Below are 21,887 nucleotides of genomic sequence, written 5' to 3' on the forward strand. Positions count from 1 at the left end.
CACATGGTGATGTGTTAGGCCTGATGAACCCTTTCTCGAGCAACTCCTGCACCTGCTTCTTGATTTCAACATTCTCTAAAGCAAATAACCTGTACATCCCAATGTTAGGAAATGGAACATCTTGCTGCAAAATAATATCATGTACTATTCCCTTTTTGGGTGGAAGACCTTTAGGTTCTTGAAATAAGAAATCATATTCTGAAACAACCTTTTTTATATCAGCTTGTTGTTCATCATTACAACCCTCAAATACATTGTTTTTATTGGGTTTCTTTTCCTTTACAACCATCAGTAAGAATTGTTTGCATGAATTTATCATTCTTTTCATCTACCCTGAGTTTATGAGAGTATAATTATTCTTGAGCTTGTGAGCTCTTACAAAGTGTTGATTCCATCTTTAACAAGTAGATACTTGTTCTCAACTCTATAGAAAATAACCTTTCTATCATACAATGAAGGACTTCCTAAAACAATTCCACATATATCCAAAGGAATTATGTCTAACTCAACCTCATCTACAAATGCTGACCCAAAAGAAAACGTGTGTTTGCACTGTCTAGTCACTTGTAGTTGTGCTTTTTCATTCAACCATCCTAATGGGTATGGTTTCTTATGAGGTGTAGTTTTTAATCCCAATTTCTTTATAATTGCTTCAGAAATTAGATTTACGTGTGAGCCACTATCAAACAAGTATCAATCTTTTGATGTTTGGAAACAACATGAATATGGAAAAGCTCATGTCTTTTTCTTTCATTTTCTTCATCAATAACAGATTGAGCAAAATTACTAGTAGATGCTTCAGAATTATTACCTTTTATACTTGTGGCTGTAATAGTTGTCTAATCTCTCGAGTCTGACCCCAAATAGCTGTAGCAATCTTCTTCTTCTTGCCCTCAGACTTCTTAGGTTTGAGCTCTGGATGCAGAATCCAACAATGTTCATCATCATGCCCATCCTTTTACAGTGAGTGCATGAAGCTTTGCTTTTCTGTGCAGTGTTAGCCTTCCTTGCTTTCCAATTCTGCTTTCTTTTCTCCTTGCTCTTGCTTACAGTGGGTTGGGATGGTCCCCCAACTTCTGGATTTCCATTCTCTCCTCTAGCTTCTAGATGAGTAGCTTGTATAGATACCTCATCTATACTAGTGGGATTAAACATGAGGATGGTATGCCTCATGTAGATGTGTAGACCACCAATGTACTTCAAAAGAGTCTCTGGTGAGTCTAATGAGATCCCTAGAATCAATTCTCTCTTTCTCAATTCTTGAGTGTGCCCTTGCACACTTTGCCCTTTCAACTGTCGAAGAGTTTTCCAAATCATCATGGTTTTTTGCATGTAGGCCAATGGATAGAACTACTTTTTAATTGCAGAAACAAACTCAATCTATACAGAGATGCTCTTACCATGTCTTTTCATATCAGCTTGGGTTCTACCTTCCCACCAAACCAAGGCATTGCCTGCTAAGCGTAGGCTTGCTAACTGAATCTTACTCTTGTCTGAGTCTATGTTCTGTACTCTACAATACACATCAATTTGTCTTATCCAATTGTCCAACTTTTCACCATTTAGCTCTCCATCATATATGGTCAAATCAAATTTAACATCTAGCTTAATCAAAGATTCTTTCTTATTATGCATAGGGTTATTAGGAGGTGTGAGAAAGCTTTCCTCTTTCCCTTTTCCTTTGGAGTGGTTATGGAAGTGAGACTCATCTTCTTCTTTATCTTGTTTAGAACCTGAGGAGTCTTCATCCTTATGCTTTCTAAAGTCCTTATACATTTCTTCTACCATAGACTTTATAGCTAGGAAACTTTCTATGAATTGAGGGTCTAGCCCCACAGAACCTTCCTCTGACATTTTCTTTCGAGGATAGAATCTCCCAATTTCAGGATTAGTTTCAACCAACTCTCCTTCTCCTAATTTGAGCTTTGATCTAGTGAGCATTCAACAGCTAAACCAACACAAGCTTGTCTATCCTTACAACCTAGAGCTATGATACCACTTGATCTAATAATCACCATACGAGTGACCTTAGTTAAAGATTTATTGAATAAAGGTATTACAGACTCATGTTTTGGTGTGTGTGTCTATGTTATTTAAGCAACGGATCGATCAGATTGAAAATACACAAACACTTGAAATGGAAAGACAACAGAGAAATACAACAAGCAAATACAAGAACAGAAGAAATTACTAAGGAGTTCACCCTATCCTCCAGGGCTACATCTCTGGTCCAGCCTTAGTGGTGGCCTTATTTTATTATGTCTTCAGCACAAAATTACAATGCAGGAGCTAAATATAAGTCTCCTGGGATAGATTTTCTTGGTAGGGTGGTTCTTGGATTCGCCAAGCCACTGGAGTGCATAGACTCTTTTTCCTACTAGCTCTTTGACCTCTTGGGTTTAACATATCCTCTTAGGGATGGCTTGAATCTCTCAACCTCTCTAGTACTCGATGCTACCTTTGGTCAACTCAGCCCTCTATCTTCTTTCTGATTTTGCTTCCTGTCTTGTTCTGTTCTTTGTTCTTCCTCTTTATGTTTCGTCCTCCTCTCGGGGTTCTAGTGTCTTCTTCTCTGTGTGTCTTCTGTCTCTATTCATGGCTTTAAGGAAATTCATTCCCATGTCTGTTTAGTTCCTCTTCCACCTCTGTCGAATTGCCTACTGTAGTTGCGCTTGGAGTTCCTTGTTTGGCGTCATCATCAGGCTCACAGGGAGTGGCCACATGTCCTCCTGTAAACAGCACCAGCCTGCTTCGTTGGTTCAATTTTTTGGTTACGTCGTGGAATGATTCTTCCTCCACTGTGGCAGTCAAAGTGGACCTCAAATCCTTATAAATCATGGCTTATTCCCTCTTTAAATACAGTCTAGTCATCGAGTGTGATGTCAACCGTCTGATCTGGATCCCCCAGATCCAACGCCATCCACTCATTTCAAGCAGTTGACTTGCTCGACCCTTAGCATGCGATGAGTGGCGGTTTTTTCTCTCCTTCACTTGCCATGTGTTGGCTGCTGAGTGGAATCGCTAAAATTTCACCAATTCCGCTTACCGCTTAAGGAGCCCCCGATCAATACCACCGATTTCAGAGCACAGGTCCTCCCTTGTCCTTTAGCCTTTTTTCCTTTTGTCCTTCGGTTCTCTAGCTCTCCATGTGACCATGCGCTTGGGGCTTCTCCATTTTGAGGATTTTCACCTAGTGATGCGTGATTAGCGCTAATCGTGCATCAAAAACCTCCTCTATTTCCCAATCTGGGCCTCCCAGAGGCTAATTTTGCCTCCCGCACAGTCTCCATGGGCCTCGGTCAGCGCACTTTGACTGAGGTCCTTGTTGTTCCACGCTGGCTACCATTGCCACTATTTTAGAGGTGTTTTTGACCACTGTTTGAATTCTTTGAAGTCTGCCCTGACCTGGTACAACCATGGTTCTTTTGATTCTTCTTCATGGATCCAATTTGGATCAGGTAAGGCAAGGTGCGTATGATCATACTGGCAAGTTTGAAAACTATCGGCATGAATTGATTAGTCTGATGCCTTGGCTTGGACTGCATATTGCTAAGCATAGTGACCAGGGTAGAACATTGCAAATGGTGAAGTGCGTGATGCCGACCATAACAATAAAATGTGGTGATTCCCTAGGAACCATGATGGAGGATAGGATGGAACTCCACACGGGTGGTGCGGCCACCTGACTAGCCAAGGGAAGGATAGTCTTAGCACTCCAAGCAGTTGGAAGGTAGCACGAGACTATAAACTATTTTGCCCAGGAGCTGCGTGATATTGGAGATGCGCGCAAAAGCAGGAAGTCACAATGTCCGTGACCACGCATGAGGGGCTATGCTGCCATGTGGTTTGGCCAGAAAGTGACCATTGAAGTCACTATTCATGATGGGATGCTTAGCTTGAGGCGAAATGGAGCGGGCGATGAGCATTTAAGACGTGGTTTATGGCCAAGATTTGGGAAAATCTGCCACCAAGGGAGCGTTAATGAATCGGATTTGGGGGGGACGGTCAAATTCGAATTCAAAAAGAGCCATAAAACATAAAGGGCTGCCCAGAGAACAACACTTGGTAATTTGTGAAGTGAGCAATTGAGCATAACCCTGAGTGTTGTGAGGTGAGCATTGATTGAGCCCCTCAGTTTGCAAGTGATTGATTATAGCACAGATACAATGACAACAACCAAGGATGGTATGGAGATAGCAGAAGTGACCACCAAGGAGGCCCTACAAGCCCTAACTATGGGGGATGTTCTAGAAGGTGCCCAGATTGTGGCAGAAATCCTGAAATCACCACACACACCAAGACCCAAGAAGGACAAACAAGCAATGGCTCCTATACGCGCCTCCCAATGGAACTGGCTGCATAGCAAACTATCGATGGAGGAGAAGGGGGAAGCCGTAACTATAGAAATAGACAAATAAGAAGAAATTTTGCAGGAGCTTATCCTTGTAGAAGAAGAAGAAAACGAAGCCATGGAGGTGGATGCTCAACCTATGCACTCCGCGACAAAATTGCCCACCTATGTCCCCCTGTGAAAAGTGAAGGCCAAAGTGCGCAAGGACCTAGATGAAACCAAGAGCTTGCTCCTGACCCCGCTCCTCCCAGATGGCATCATGTTTGAAGGCACACACCTGGGCCACGTACGTGGAAGTGGTTGCGTGGAGTGGAGAAGGCTGGGCTATTGAATCTACTTTGGGTGTCGCGTTTCCACCACGCCCTAAGAACCATTTTCATCATTAGGCAGCCGCTTTTCCTAGTGCATGATGGGTGCTTATGGCTCGAGGAGCCAATCCCCATCATGATCGACTTGATTCATCATGTCTCCTGGTTTCCATACAGAGGAGAAGACCCCGTGGCCATATTGGAAGGAAAGGGAATTGATTTGGCAACTGCAGAGGCCATGAAGAAGAAGTACAAGCTGGAAATGAAGACGAGGGGCTATGCCATATCTAACATCAAGGACAAAGTAGTCCACGTAGTAACCCAAATCCTTGTAGGAAAAGTTATGCGCAAATGCCGCGTCGATGAGTTACCTGCGCCGGTTGTTGCACTGGCTAAGCAGTGCACGGAGGAGGTCCATTTTAATTGGTTCAAATTCCTCTGCATGGAATTTTTAGATAATTGTTGAAAAAACCCAAGAGTAGGGCAAGACGTTCCACTATGCATGATTGTTGCTATCCATAGTGCTTGTTGCTGGGGAATTGCCAGAGGATAGCCAATTCCCCATAATTGACAGAGATTTAAAGGAGGCCGTGAAGTACGCTTCGCTCTGGGCCACGAAGGATGCTACAAGGATACACGATAGCAAGATCTTCTAGGTGCTCATGGAGATGAACATCTGAATGTGGATCAACCATAAGCCGCGGTTGTCACCCATGGTTTACAATAGTTTGCAGAGTTTTGCATAATTTAAGGCAGACATGCATAACATATATATCAGGGCACGCAAGGACCTGACGAAGCAGTGGACAAAGCTACCCTTTGTAGCCATCGATGATGCCATTTTCAATGCCTTAGAGGCATGTCCACAGGAATGGCATGCCCCAAACATTGCAGAACTCAAGAAGTGGGCAGCGCAAGAGAAGAAAGACGATGCTAAGCTGGGTATCACCCAGTTGGCTGAAAAGTGAAGAAAGGAAACAACAATAGCAAAAGTGTGGGTAGTACGGGACGTGACACAGAAAGCAGCCAAGCAGGAAAAGGGCGCAGCAGCACAGTAAGCAGCCGCGAAGGTGGGTGAGGACCAAGCAACACCTACGAACGAACAAACAAAAGAGGAAGAAAAAATAGAAGGAGGTGCGGAACCACGAACCACATCCACACAGTCGAAGCGCCAACACCCAGCAGAGTGAGCAAGATTTCTGAAGAAGGTCAAAGCCTCGAAATTGTCCATTGACCTGATCACCCCATCCGACGGTGATCTGCATGACATCAGTAAGATGGTGCGTGATGTCACAAATGAGGCTCTCCAGGATTTCATGCAGAAGCACCAGACTGTGCTGGGGGCCTTGAGAGTGCAGTTGCAGGATTTACAGGTGCCCCCTCCTCAGGTAGGTACCCTTTCGACCAACCTCACAATAGGATCCACGGCAGTAGAACAAATGTTGCGCGCATGGATGATCAACACAATAATGTTGCCGAAAGGGGCTCTAGTGACATCAAATGAGGCCGACAGGCTTTTGGTTAGCATGATGAAAGGTCTTGGTGTGAATCTAACTACCTTTCTATGTGAGATATTATATCTATTGCAGGATTGGATAACGACAGAGCTGCATGCTAGGGGGAGCTGTGTGCTCCAAGTCCTCAGTGAGCAGAAGATAAAGTTGGAACAACTCAGCTTGTAGCATGAAAAATTGGTGTCACAAAAGTAACAGCTGGTGCAGGTGATAAACGACGCTTGCCGAAGCATCCTAGAGCTAGCCATCCCAGCAGATATAGCAGTGGAGGTGCGGATCCACAGGTTAGCAGCTAGAGTCCGCGAGGCCAAGGAGGAAATGCCAAAGGTTCAGCTGGACATAAATCTTTAGATCACCAAGCTATGGTTAAAGGTGCAGCATCCACTCCCCTGGAAGTCAGTGACTAGCACGCTAGCGCTATCACAATGGGATTGGAGGAAATCGGAGGTGTAGTGCAAGACTGCACCAGCACGTTGGAAGAATCACTTGAGGTCCTCAGAACTCTGTAGGAGGACCCCAACATCTAGCGCTTAGTGTTAACGGGAAAAGTGTCTACTCAGAACGCCCCTATCCCACTAAGGTGTGACAGTACCTTAGAAACAAACAGAGAAAACTACTTTCATATTCTTCTTTATGAACTATAAACGAAGAGGAATAGGATGAACCAACCTGTGTCTTGTGCTAGTCCTTTGATCCAATCTCTCTCCTCTTTGACAGCTTCCAGCTACCTGCTCCCTTACTTGCCCAGCTTCACCAAGTTCCTGCAAGATCACAGAAGAGGAAAACTATACAAAGACATGGATTTATATTCATAAATAGCTTAGGATCAGATTTAAGCTAAACATGCAAATATAACAAAACATCATTGATACACAAGCATGTAGGAGAAACTCAAATAGTTTTATTGATATAACAAGAAGATCTAGGAGGAGTTCCAACCGATGATTCCTAATCCAGCATCAACCCCCCAGCAAAGGAATCCCCTCTTCACCTCCAACAAAGCATAAATCACCCAATACTCTGATCTCTATCTCAAAACCAACAACAATTCTCTGCAATGTACAAAATTCCAGCCTCCAGATCTCTGGGATGAGGGATCCATATATAGATGTATGCAAAGAGGATGAGTCAGCTTATGATTTGACTAGTGGCTTCTCTCTGTCAGTTCTTGCTTCCACTTGGAGACTGAGAGCCTCTTACTCATCCTTGGTCGAACTCAGTGAGGCAAGTGTCATTGGGGAAGATTCTGGAAGCTTCCATTGTCTGTCCACCTCGCGGAATGACACTGGAATTTGTCATTTCCCACTCAGCGCACCCTGGTAGTGCATTTAGGTGCGTTGCAATGCACCTAGCTAGTGTACTTGGGTGCTATGCAACTCAGCTAGCTAGTGGAGCAGCTGAAATGATCCCGATATGATTGATTCTGAGCAGTTTCTGGTGGAGAACTTCTGGGAGAAGCTGTAATTTGTTGGCCTTGTTCCTTTAGGGGCTGGAACAACACTTTTAGAGACCTAGGATCCTTTGGTTTATGGACATTTCATGCTTAGAGCTGTAAGGCACAAAAATGTCTATAACAGTTGCCCCCTAAAGTGTGAGGCCGTTTATCGGGTGAAATGCTTTATTAGGAGGATCCGAAGTTCATTCAATGCTGGGAGGAGACCTGTAATAAGATACAATACAATACATTATCTTCATACTGTTTTCATGATCTAGCTGAGGCGGGCATTCCCATGCTCAACTTTATAATTCATTTTCATGTACATAGGACAGACAATCGTCTGATGGTAGACTAATGATTCTGATAGAGCCATCATCCTTTTGGTAGGATGATTATTTGTGCTGCAATGCTGTACATTTCAATGTCTTTATTTTCCTGAATATATATCGCAGCCCGGATGGATGAAACTAGATCCGGGGTCTTCAATCTCTTCCGATCTTCACTCGAAGTACAAGTCGATCCATGTGAGAAATGTTTTGAAGTCGAACATGGAAAGACATCGCTTGATTACCAGTCAATGATGTAAACTGTTAACAAGCGCGAGAGGAATCACCGATAATGATGATGACCCTCAAGGTACTGTAGTACAATTCACGTGGTGTGAATAAAGGACTTGGCGTCGAACACCATGCAAAATCTTTCGGTCGAAGATCATTGATGTATACCTGTTGCCGGAAGTGAGAAACTTGCCATTGAGGCATGCAAGCTTCAAAGTACTGAATGGGGTGTTCCTAGATCAACTTCTTGGATAATGAGCTGATGTCGACAAGAAGCGATCCGTCAAAGGAGGGCCTTGATGAATCCCACATCAATGACACAGAACGGAGCAAATGATTTTGATGGAGGTGAAAACGATCTGATGATATATGGTTCAGGATGGCGGTCATGAAAGAATGAAGTGTAATGTATGGTAGTGGATGGGACACGGATGACTTCTCTTGAACATGTCGGCGACACTTATGTGATGGATTGGTAGCATTTACCCCAAATGTGGATGGTATGGCGTGACCATGGTGATGTGACGGGTGAATGAAACAACCCAACCCGACTCAGGCACGGAGTGGAAGTGTCATGTTCAAGAGCGACTTGCTACCAATAAAGATTCTTTGAGTTTCTTCCCAATTTTTCCCGTCATTGCTGACTAGTACCTCTTTATTTTTCTCAAGCCTGAGGAGGATAACATATTCTTGTTCTATAATTTGCCCTTCAGGCAAACCCATCGCTATGTTTTAACGAGTCTAGCGATAGTGAAACTCGTTCTCGTCTAAAGACAAGTTTGTCGCTATTAATCTTTTTAACGAGTTTAATGACAAAGATAACTCGGTCCTTTTCATTTTTAGAGAGTCTGAAAAGGTACGTAAAGGTAACTCCGAAATTCCTTTTTTGTCATCTAATCCCTTAAGTCCGAAAAAGTATAAAACAATACAGAAGGGATGAATTTTCGATAGTTTTAACAAGCCGAACAAAACAAGTGCTCGATCTTTTTGTGCAATAATCCCTCAGGTCCAAAAAGATTAAAATCTAGAGGAGGGATAGCACTTCCGGTCGCTTTAACGAGCTGGAAGGCCAAAACTCGGCAATCTTTTCATATTTTACGAGTCAGTTGAAAAGAGCTTAAAGAAGACTCATCTTTTGAGGAACGAGTGATAAAATGGGTAGCAGCTGATTCCAGGTAAGGGTTGGAATTTTCCAATCACAGAAGTGTCACAAGGATGGCTAGTGAAATCACTCTTCGTAGCTGTTCCTCAAAATGGGTAAACAATCAAATGGAGGTGAATGATCGGCCAATGGAAAAGTGGAGGTGACGGTGCAAACACGACCAAGGGTTTAATGGCTGAAATGCTTCATTCACGGTGGTTATTTACCAGAGAATAGTTCATTTTTTAACGAGCTTAAACACGGGTGGAAACATTTGCTCATGTCTTATGTTTATTTTTTAACGAGCTTGAACTATGTGCTAAAACTGCTCGATTAGATGGTCTTGTTTTGATTTTTGCCATAAATAGCTTCGTCTTTCCAAAGATAGTACTGTATTTTCAACTGCTTCATCAAACTAGTTAGAAATGAACAATATTTGCTTGAAAATGAGATTAAAACGCTAATATTTTACTTTGAACTACGTAAAAGCAATCAAAAAGTGTTTTTTACCTCTCATTTTACCATTTCATTTGAACTTGGTTTGTTGGAGCTTTGGAGGTGCCTTTTCCCCCTTGATTTTCATCAGCTGATTTCGGGAGATTCTGTGGACAATTCTCGGCGCCGTCTGGACCAGGTAGGAGCTAAACTTGAGCTCTTTCATTTCATGGTTTCCTTTTTGCATTCTGTGCTTCATTCCCTACTTTTCTGAGCCCCTGGGGTTTGAGGGGTTCGTTCTGCCATCAACGCACCCTTAGTACATTGAAACCTGCGCTGAATGTAGGCCTGTATGAAGGCAGTTTGACATTCAACGCAGCTGGAACACTGCTACAGGTGCGTTGGGCGCAGAAAGGGAATTTGTTGCACAGTTTTTGATGAAATTTTTGCTTGTTTCTCATCAAAATCAGGATCAAACTCCTCTCTTGTTTTCTTTTCAGAGATCTCGGAGCAAGATGACCCTTACATGGCGAGAACGAGAACATGAAGAAGAGGACATGATTTCCCTACATGATCCAGTTACAGTGAACGCGCTGCAGAATTGTGGCTTGCTGAAGTTCTTCTACATCTCTAGCATGAGACAGCAGATCAACTTACTGCAGTATTTTCTCGATGCTTGGGATCCTATCAATCAAGTTTTCTAGATTAGGGGCAAATCTATCCCCTTGACTACAGTAGACATCTACTTCTTGACTGGCTTGTCGAGGCGGGGTGCCCCCATCTCTTTGTCAGGTTTGGCCCGAGGAGGTGACTCTGTGAGAGATTATTTCCACCAGTATTGCAGGGAAGGATCTCAGCCAAGTAAAGATGGCAAGATCATCATCCGTGATGTCGCTAACAGGTCCCTTAGAACTATCCTGTTTACTTTTGGTAGGATGGTCGGTAGTGCATCTCTTCATGTAGCCAACAGATCCTATATGCAGCATGCCTTGGAATGCCTCCAACCGAAGGTATTCAACTGGTGCGACACAGTACTTCTTGTGATGAAAGATCAGTTGACCAAGATAAAGAATGGGAGGTTGAAGAACCTTGGGTTCGGTTCTATTTTGACCGCCTTTGCCTTGGAGAAGATACCACTGATGCAGCCGCAGTACATTGCACTCGACTTACCTTCTCCTACTGAACCACGTACGCAGAGATGGGTTGACCATATGTCTAGGCATGTTGGTCAGTCTCAGATTTCATTTTCCGATACCTTCTTCAGGTGGTTTGATCGTTAGGAGATGGTTTATACCGAGTATCGATATGCTAGCATGGACTTCCGGGGTGATCCAGATTTAGTACTACCGGATGGCGAGCAGTGGGGTGCTATTGGTAAAATATTTGACCATATCGCTGTTTACTGTTTTTATTTATAATGTCCTTGTGTTTTATTCTATCAAGACTTTAATCAAACTCATGTGTACATGCAGATGTTGGTCCTGTTCGTCCAGTAGTTCGCCTGAGAGTGCCAGCTGTTGCCCCAGCAGGAGAGGTTGTCGGGAGGGTTATTCTTCATGACCTTGATGTGTCCGAGACTCTCACAGCTGTGCAGGAGCAGGTTGAGAGCCTTACTCTCGATATTCTAGATGTGAGGATTGACGAGCTACCTTTGCAGTTACAGCGGCATACTACTGGTGTGCCTAGATGATGGACTCGTCTCTTACGCATGATCGCACAGGATGTGACTTGCTATCACGAGCATCATTAAACTAGGGTACCCCCTAGAATTTTGATTTTTTGGGTCATGTGACCGATTTTGTCTTGGTTACAGAACATTATATGTAAACCATAAATAGCTATATATATTTTGATTTTCGGGGTTTTATTTTGGTTGAGCTATATGATCCACATGTAAAACATTGATGATGTGTTTTTTTTTATAAATGTTGCAAATGTCTATCTAACACATAGATTGCTAATGAGTTAATTAATGTGTTTAAGTTTCTGGAAATATGTTGGTATTGAATAAGATCAAATTGTCTTTCCAAAATCTTAACCCTTAGGAACATGCGATAAATAGCTGGGTTTCGAACGGAATATATACCATTGAGTTGTAGTATTACGAGTTGTGAGTCTAGCCTGACAATTAGTCGGCGTATACCATGGGTGATGGAATCAGAGAGAAGTTCTATCAACGCGCTATACTCAGCGATGTTATTCGTTGATTAACCAATACATACACCTCTAAAACTTACTAACTCGCCGCTTGGATCAAAAATGGCCCAGGCTGTGGAGGACAGGTTCCGTGAACTACGACTCGCTCCGTCGGCATATCCAACACATGTCTCCAAAAGGTTTGACATCTGCAATAAATGTAAAAAGGTGGATTACTCGATCAAAACAAACACTTTAGCGAAAACAAAATATAAAAAAAGAATATTGGTTACTATTTAAGCATAGTAACACTTGAGGTACAACCCATTACGAGGTTGCGCCAGTGCAACTCCGTCATAATCCATTAACTCGTAGGCTCCTTTTTCTAACACTCGTTTAACAATATAGGGGCCCATCCATAAAGACTTAAATTTACCTGCTCCCAATTTATCGGATTCTTGGTCGTAAAGCAAGACCAAGTCACCTTCTGAGAAGACACGGGGTTTGACATTTTTGTCGAACTGCGCCTTGACTCGTTTCTTATGGGCTTCATTAGCCAAAGCGACATCACGATGGGTTTCATCCAATTGGATTAATTCCAAGAAACGAGCCTCTTCTTCAGAAGTTCCGGAGAGGAGATCGATTGCGAGTTTAAGAGACGAGATTTCACACTGGACTGGTAAGACTGCTTCCAAGCCATATACCAGTTGGAAGGGTGTGAACCCGGTTGCATTCCTTACCGATGTTCGGTAAGCCCACAAGGCTGAGTATAGGATTAGGTGCCACCTTCTTTTGTGAACTCCAATCATCCTTTGCAACATGCGCTTCAGGACCTTGTTGATCGCTTCAACTTGTCCGTTGGCTTGTGGATAATACGGAGTAGAGCTATCGTGAGACAATCCTATTTTGGAAGCTAATTCAAGCATCATGTGATTGCGAAAATGTGATCCATGATCTGTGACTATAGCCTGTGGTACACCGAATCTGGCCACTACATGATTGAAAAAGAAAAGGGCAGTTGTTTCACCAGTATTATCTAATGTAGGCATCACCTCGGCCCATTTGGTAAAATAGTCAACTGCGACTATGATATACCCATGCCCCCCGGTCGAGGTGGGGTTACATGTCATGAAATCGATGCCCCATTTGGCGAACGGCCCAACAACAACTATTGGCTGTAGAGGTGCGGGTGGTCTTCTGGTTTTGCTATCAAACATTTGACAAGCATCGCAACTTCTGACTACGGTTATGCAATCTTTGAACATTGTTGGCCAGAAGTATCCTGCTCGTAAGATCTTTTGTGCTGTATCATATACAGATTGATGCCCCCCACAAGCTCCTGAATGACACTCATTCAGGGCTTTTTCGGCCTCCTCATGGGTGAGGCACCTTCTCAGAACTGTATCGATACCACGACGGTAAAGTGTATCACCGACGATCATGTAGTCTTTTGCTTGGTATGAATACGTTTTTGTTCAGAGTGTGAGGTGTTTGGCCTAAACTTTTGGGTTTGGAGATAAATTACTATATCTCCATACCACTCATTGCTTGTAGATATCAGAAATAAATTCTCATCCACGATTGATTCTTCGGATGTTTCATCGTTGGACAACGATGGGAGATTGCATAATAGTTCTGCAAAAACTAGAGCTTTCTTTGATTTGGATTTTACAAATTCCAGATCAAACTCTTGAAGGATTGCTATCCATTTTGAATATTTGCCCCCCAGCAACTGTCGCGACAATATATAAGTCATGGGGTTGCAATCAGATAGAATGGTAGTTTTCCGAAAGAGGACATAGTGTCGAAATCTTTGTATCGCTTGAACAGCTGCAAGCGCTAGTTTTTCAACATAAGAATATTTGCTTTCTGTATCATTTAAGTTCTTACTTAAATAATATATAGGATGTTCAATTCCATCGACTTCTTGAACTAAAACCATTGCGATGGTTGTATCTGCTGTAGCCAGATACAGGTTAAAATCTCTTTGATAATCGGGGGCATACATTAAAGATGCTTTCATTAGGGAATCTTTTAAAGCATCAAAGGAAGCTTGCGCGACTTGATCCCAGACAAAGGGTACCTCCTTTTTCAAAAGACGTGAGTTCGATGTAATTTGGAATGAACCTCCTCAGAAAGTTTGCTTTCCCTTGGAGTTTCTGAATCTGAAGCAAATTTGAAGGTGGAGGAAAATTTATGATTGCCTGGACCTTGCATGGGTCGAGACGAATCCCATCCTTGGAGACTACAAAGCCAAGTAAACGACCAGAACTGACACAAAATACACATTTGTGTGGATTGAGTCGTATCTTGTAGTGTCGGCAACGTAGAAATATCGCTCTTAAATGCTGCGGATGATCAGTCCGCTTTTGCGAATGAGCCGGAAGGTCGTCGAGGTATGGTTGAACGATGTTTTTGATGTCATGGAAGGCATAATTCATTGCCCTCTGAAACGTCGCCCCTGCGTTCTTTAAACCAATTTAGGGTAATTTCCGATATGCGAATGTGCCCCACGGACAAATGAATGCAGTCTTTGACTGGTCCTATGGGCGGATATTTATTTGATTATACCCGGAAAATCCATCCATGAATGAAAATATTTCGCATCCGGTGCATTCATCAATTATCTGGTCGATGAAGGGTGTAGGGTAGTTGTCTTTTGGACAAGCTTGATTTACATCCCTATAATTGACACACACTCTAATTGTCCCTTGTTTCTTCATAACAGGGACAATATTCGATACTCAATCGGTTAGAGGAACCGGGTAGATGAAACCAGCATGGAGAAGTTTTTCAATTTCTGCCTTAATGGCAGCGGTTTTCTTGGGGTGCACTTGCCTTAGCCATTGTCGTACCGGTTTGACATCTGGATACATCTTAATTTCATGTTCAACGATACTCGAGTCGACGCCTGTCATTTCACTGTATGACCAAGCAAAGACATCTCTGAATTCGCGAAAAGGAGTGTTATATATTTCCAGTTCTGAAGGAGAACAACATTTGCCAACATAAATATTCTCTACAACATCTGTTTTAGTCGAGATATTTATGGCTATAGTCTTTTCAATGTTGGATAAGTTTCGCTCGGAATCCACCGTATTTACAGTATTTGAAAGAAAATCAAATACTGAGGGATGATAAAGGTCATGTTGAGTCTCTTCTTCACAATCCGGAAGAAGGGAACGATGGTGGGAACCATTCCAGGGTGCTCCTTCAATTACCATAGCTTGGAGAATTCCTTCGTCGGTGACATGTACTTGTGACCAAGGATCTGAAGGAGTACCATATTCTCTAGACCTATCTATCCAAACGCTTGATGAGCGTTGATTTGGGTTTGCCTCCCATGATAGAAACATTGATTGCTATAATATTTCTATTGCGCTTGGGGGCAAAACCATTGCTTGATCCATATTGATATCATTTTCTGAGATCTTTGTAGAAGATATCATATTGCAGGTTCCTATCGACGCTACTTCCGCCAGATTGATTGGAGGTGGAAGAGCAAAAGTTCCCATTAGTATAGGATCTTTTAGTAGGCCTACTCCGATATTCTGAAGCGAATGGGGGCTTCCATGGATCATGGGAATGCTTCCTGTAACCTGAGAACCATTGGGGAGGAAGTTTTGTTGATCGACGATTGTAATCCCTCCTTGAAAGGGAAATGCAATCTTTCTAAAATAGGTCGACACAACGGCTGCCATGGCATATATCCATGGTCTTCCTAGTAGGATGTTGTAATCAAGATTCCCATCGATGACTTCAACATCTATTTCTACTGTTTTCCCTCCTAGTTCGACTTTCAAGTTATTTAGGATACCATATGGGGTATATGTCCTTCCATCGAATGCTTTTAATGTCGTCGAGGATCGCGACAAGGTTGGAGATCCTAAAGTTTTCCAGCAACTCATCGACATAATGCATGTAGATGCCCCCTCGTCAATAATTGTTCGATGAACGGTTTTGTTGAGGGCTTTCACTTGAACAAGGAAAGCTACTTGAGCCGGTCGGTAAGTGAGGATCGTATCCTTTGTGGTCGAAGGATACAAGATTGGAATCCTTAGGATCAATCTCACCAATGGCTGATAACAAAGCTTGCCTTTGGGATGGGCAATTTTGTAGTACTTCAAGAGTCGACATAGCGGATGGCGATTGGGCCAAATCTTCCACTATGTTATAATCCTGCACTGCTCTAGTGCGGGGATTAAATGTCGACTTGTGTACTACTCCCTTCGGCAGTTTTATTGTTAATTCAGGAATGGTGGTTGGTACAACTTCTGTCAAAGTTGTTGTCGAACTACTTGGTTGATCTTTATCCTTGTTGTTCGACAGCTGCGGATTCCCATAATATTTGTTCCTTGTCGAAATCGAAGCATCATTCTACTGTTTCGAAATCGACAACATTAGCACTTGAGACGGGGAAGCATTTCCACTTTCAACCAGATTTGCTCCTGGATTTGGAAACGGATCAGTTAACACAGCTGAGGTTTTCGAACTTTTAAAAAATCTCTTAAGCTCAGCTTTGTATGGAAATTCTTTTGTCCAATGATCTTCATCACATATGTGACATCCTGCAGGGGGTTTCCTATTTCCAGGAGGGTTTGAAGAAGATTTTTCAGGTGATGATTCATCCTGTTTCTTCTTCTTCCCTTTGCCTTTCTTCTTGCTTCCTGGTTGTTTGGTTTCTTTGCCCTTATCTGTCGATACGGCATTTACTTCCGAAGCAAGAAGTTCGTCTTTTGCATTTTGATCTGAAATCTTACGGGCCTTCTTGGATGTAGCCTTTGTTGATTTCGTGTCTGTTGTGCCAATCATGCCATCGCCGGCATGAGAGTCATTGTTCGAGGGAGGAATTGAAAATTCCGGTCTAGGGGCATCAGATATTTTGTCATAGAGCGTGTCGGACTGAGTATAGATCAAGTCCAGATATTGTGCACGAGCGATAACTTGCTCTTCCGTTATGACTCCCCCCTTTGCCACATCTTCCGTGATGGAAGGTAGTAATGACTTGATAAACCATTCAGCTAATAGCTGATCGGGAACATACGTTTTTACCATCCTACGACGACGTTGCCACTCATGTATATGATCAGATATGTGAGTGGTTGTTGTCTGTTTGAAGTTGTTAAGGAGTTCTGTTCCCGTTTCATACCTTATCGATAATTGAAAATGGGTTAAAAAGGTTGTGGCTAAGGTACAGAAGTTGTCGAACGAAGCTCTAGGCAATTCAATGTACCATTTTGCCGCTGGACCCGTTAACTTCCTCTGAAAGAGGCGAAGCCTTATCGAATCATCATTTAGGGTGTTTGACGAACACCATAGATGAAATTTCATCACGTGATTCGATGGATCTTCAGCCAGATTTCCATTAAATTTAGGAATATCTAATGGAAGTTTATGTGGAATCGTTGGCCACCAAGGGGCATAAGCAATTGGATCGTTTGTTAACCGGTTTAAATCAGGTAACTCTAAAGTTGCCACGAATGGTAACTGTTGATTCAGATTAGGTGAAGCATACCTAGGGTAAGATGGGATTGCCTGAGCAGTTGGTCTTTGCATGCCAGCATAATGCATTTGATGTTGGTATGACTGATAAGGTTGGTGGACATGACCATTGTAAAATGGTTGATTTTGACCGTTTTGAATGTACGGCTGTCCACTGTTTGCAAAGATTTGCTGCTCAGAACCTTGGTATACTTGTTGGAATTGTGGTTGTTGGTATTGCACCAGCCATGGTTGAGAGGCCATGTGTTGTTGCGCTATACTAACCGTTGGACCAAGGTGTGGGGTAATTGTACCCGTCTGGACCTGTGTCGCCCCACCAGTTGGCGATTGCGGTTGAGTCACAGGGTCAAGGGGCTGTTGCATTACAACTTGAGAAATCTGAGGTTGGCATACAACAGGCAGCGTTTGAACTTGTGACACTGTCACAATAGCTGGCGTAGTCAGGATATTCGACATAGGTACACATTGTTGCATCGAATACACAACCCTTGGTTGTTGAGGTAGTATAGGTACCCAACCACTTGAGGTAATTCTAGTATAACCTGAATATTGCTGTGAACTCCTGTATGGATATCCTCCCGGAGGGGATAACGAAAGGGCATACTGCCCCCCATACCGTGGTAATCCAGAACTCAAGGGAATTGTTTGCCCTTGGGGACCAGACTGCCCAAATTGACCTCCAAATGGATCAATTTGTTGAGACTCAACACAAGATTTTCCGGATATTATTCCGGATGAACAGACAGGAACAGACCAGACTGTCGAAATAGCCCCTGAGTGGTCTCCTTCTAGCGGTTGAGAGCTAGTTGGGACAGATGGTATGCCGGCTGATCCAGGTGGATATTGGTGGCCACCTGCCAAGTCCACCTGGACCCCCACCATTGTCTTTCTCAGCATTTTCAGTTTCCTTAATTGTAGCACAACTTACTATTTTTAGCAGTTTTTCGAGTCTTGAACTTCCGGAGCTGTTTTGAGGCCCTAAACGGCGTTTTTTGGGGGATCCGGGTGTTATAGACATTTTTGTGCCTTACAGCATGAAGCATGAAATGTCCATAATCTAAGGGATCCAAAGTCCCTAAACATGTTGTTCCTACCCCTAGAGGAACAAGGTCAGCAAACCACAACACTGAATAACAGTTCTCCACCTGAAAACACTCAAAAACAAGGCAATTCTGGATCATGTCAACTGCTCCACTGAGCATCTGCGTTGAATGTCAACTGCTCCACTGTCTACTTGCGCTGAATGTCAACTGCAAAGAAGGATACCTGCGCTGGGCGAGTTTGGACAAGTGGCACAGTCATTCCTCAAGGTGTCAATGCCCAGGAAGCTTCCAAAATGACACTTGGATCAAGGAATTCGACTGGTGATGAGTAAGAGGGTCTACATCTCCAAGTGGAAGCAAGAACCTCCAAGTGGACTCAAGAACGGAAGAATAACTGAAGTGAGAGAGGACACTAGTCAGCTTCATGCCAGCCTCAAGCTGACTCATCCTTTCTCCAAAACTCCTATATATAGATCTCTATCATGAGGTCTAAGGAGGCTGGAATCTTGTGAATGTAAGGAAGTGCTGTTGGTTTGAGTTTAGAACTATTGGGTGATTTGCTTTGAAGGAGGTGAAGAGGAGATTTCTTTCTGCTGGGAAGGTGATGCTGGATTGGGCCTCTTATGGTTGTATCACTTCCTGAACTTTACTTCTTCCATTAATAAAGCATTTGAGGTTCTTCTATATGCATGTGTCTCAATGATGTATTGTTATACTTGTGTATTTGATTTATTCTAATCCTTGAATCAATTATGAATGTATGCTTCTTGTAGTTTCCCTCTCTTGCCTTTTTGCAGGATCTTGGTGTAGCTGGGCCAGTGAAAGAGCAAGGAGCTGGGAGCAAGCAGCAAGGAGAGGAGATTGGATCAATCATTAGCGAAAGACATCGGTTAGTGGATCTCTTTCTCCCCTATTTTACTTTCGTAAAGAAGAAATCTTAGATAGCTTTGCTTCGATTGTTGCTGAGGTACTATCACCCTTAGAGTGGGATAGGGTCATTCCATATTGGATACTTTTCCCAACAACAAATTGGCAACTCCACTGGGGATCATATCTTGTTGGTTGTTTGTGTTTGTGCTATTCATTTCCTAAACACAGGGAGTACCGAATCGAACTGCATTTGAATTTTTCAAATGCAAAGTAGAGGGCAGCTACTCTAGCTCAGTTTCTGGGCATGTTTATGATTTGAACAGCTGATCCACAAGGACTCTGAAAAGCTCTTAGTGATAGCTTTTCATCCTCCTAATTACCATTTAGTGTGTACTTGATTGATAGCTTTTGATTTGGCCAAAAACTGTTGAGTTTTGAGCAATCTGTGACCCAGAACCTGAGAAAAACGAAAGTTTATCTCTTCATTGCAGGCACTGTGAAGGCAGTCTGCATTTCGTCGCAGGTCCCGAAGGGGCTACCTGCGCTGAATGTCAAACTGACAGTGTACTACCTGCGCTGAACCAGTTTTGCCTTGTGCAACTGGGGTTCCCTGCTGTTTGTTGCCCTGTTTTCATCCCTGTTTTTGCAGCCTGTTATCAGTCAATGTACCTATCTGAAACCACCTTTCTTTTCCACTATTCCGCCTCGGTTGTATAAAGAAACTGTATTTGTTCTTTGTGTATTTCTTACATTATTTGCAGTTTCCCATAACGAAAGTGAACTAGTCTAGCTGTGGCCTCTTAGGTCTAGACCTGTGATAAGTGTCGTTCTGATCTTAAGAGTTAGTTTGTTTGTTGTTCATAGCTGATTGAGCTTTTTCTTTCGTCATATGGTTTGAATTTATGTATTTCTAGTGTCGAAATAAGTAAATCTTAAGGTGTCTTTTGATTTTGGACAAAAGCTTGTTTGCTTTCACTTGAAATTGAATTCAAAGTTATACAACAGCTTTCTTTTTGTATTACACCAACATTAAGAAAGAGAAAAGAAATACCTGTATTTTGCATTTTGATAAGTTTGTATGTTGATTTAGGAAAAAGTGCATTAGTGTGTGCTCTATGATCTATGTGAAAAGATGATGTCTTTCTTTTCCCTCAGTAGTTAAGATTTTCATAAGTCGAAAAGATTGAAAAAGCTTGCTTATCATCTTAGACTGCATTTAGGAATTTGTATCATACATCTCGTGGTGAACCTTGAAAGGCAAACTTTAAAAATATCAACTTAAAATATATTGAATGAACCTAACAACGCTTTGAAACATAATGCAAACACATAGAGATCTAAGCTAGAGACGTGTTCCGGCGTCATTAAACGTAGTGACTGTCGATCTCGAAGAAGGTGGGTCATTCCTCCTGAGAGTCGGTGGCACTAATACGGACTTGTGCTCCCACGTACCGTCGTGTATATATTGGGAGACCCCTATAGGCATATATCTTTTATCCTTAGGAAGCCGTGTCAGCCGCCCTACTGATCGCAATTCAGTGAACACAACATTCACGAAGATCGACCACCCGTACCGTAAAACGTATTCTGTGGTTTTGCGAAAGGTTTGGCACACCCTCTGCCTAGATCTCTAGAGCAGTTTCTTTTGGCCTTTTTCAAACTCTATAACTGAAAAAAGTCCATCCGAGAATTTTTCACTTCGGGCTCGTTAAAACATCGAAGGAGACTAGAGTCATCTTTAGCTTTTTCTTAACTCTTAAAAAGTGAAAAAGCAAGTTGTGTCTAAAAAGCGTCTAATAAAATTCATTCAATTCGGAAACACAAATTTCCCCTTTTAATATTTTGGTTGATCGAGTAATCCGCAATCGTGGAAGAAAATCAATTGAAACCCCATCGTTCGCGGAGGCTTACGAGTCAACCGTCTTTGTCTCCGGAATCGAAAACAGTACGGACAAAGCGAACTCTTTTAACTGGTTCAAAATCTCCTATAAAAGTTAGAACGAGTGTTCCAACTGCATCTGCGGTTCCGGTTACTCCAAACATTTCTGGAAACCCTGCCTCTATAGAAGAAGTTCAACAGCCACAGAAGGACAGTAATACTGAACCTAGTCTGGGGGAAAATACTTGTATAACTGAACCAGTTCCATCTGTAACCGGTCCAGAGAGTTTTGTTCCTCAAACAACTGCCACTGTCGAAACAACCACTTCTTCGGCACCAGAAATATTTTACAGACCTGACGGTCTTCCTCTTCCACCGGGTTTGATTGCGATAGAGGAAATTGCAGAGGATCCGAAAGAAAGTACTCCAACTCATTTTGGAGTTGGGGTCACTCTATTTCCTTCCTCAGAGGTTAATCCACCACAAGTGGAAGTTCCTGTAGAATCGCTAGGCAATCTATTGGATAGACTTAAAATGTCTGAACAACCATCATCATCTAGGACTGTGTCAAACGACACAGCGACAGCAGAAGCCCCTGCCGTCACTCCGACAATGTTTTCCGGCATACCATCTGTCCCAACTAGCTCACAACAGCTAGAAGGAGTCCACCAAGGGACTATTTCGACAGTGTGGTCTGTTCCAGTTTGTTCATC

The 21,887-nt window shown here is 42.8% G+C and overlaps 1 protein-coding gene across 1 annotated transcript in view; it reads left to right on the plus strand.

Moving 5' to 3' along the window:
* Nucleotides 1-5,936: 5,936 nt before the first annotated feature.
* LOC149267478 (putative disease resistance protein At1g63360) overlaps nt 5,937-21,887 on the plus strand; it is a 50,263-nt gene continuing 34,312 nt past the window's right edge. The window contains exon 1 of the mRNA XM_089411953.1: nt 5,937-6,047. Coding sequence (XP_089268079.1) covers nt 5,937-6,047 — 111 coding nt within the window. The remainder of the gene's footprint in view (nt 6,048-21,887) is intronic.

This window comes from Pinus tabuliformis, chromosome 6 (genome assembly GCF_031772625.1).
Source record: "Pinus tabuliformis cultivar Carrire ecotype Pingquan chromosome 6, CPIR1, whole genome shotgun sequence".
In the NCBI taxonomy this organism is placed as follows: domain Eukaryota; kingdom Viridiplantae; phylum Streptophyta; class Pinopsida; order Pinales; family Pinaceae; genus Pinus; species Pinus tabuliformis.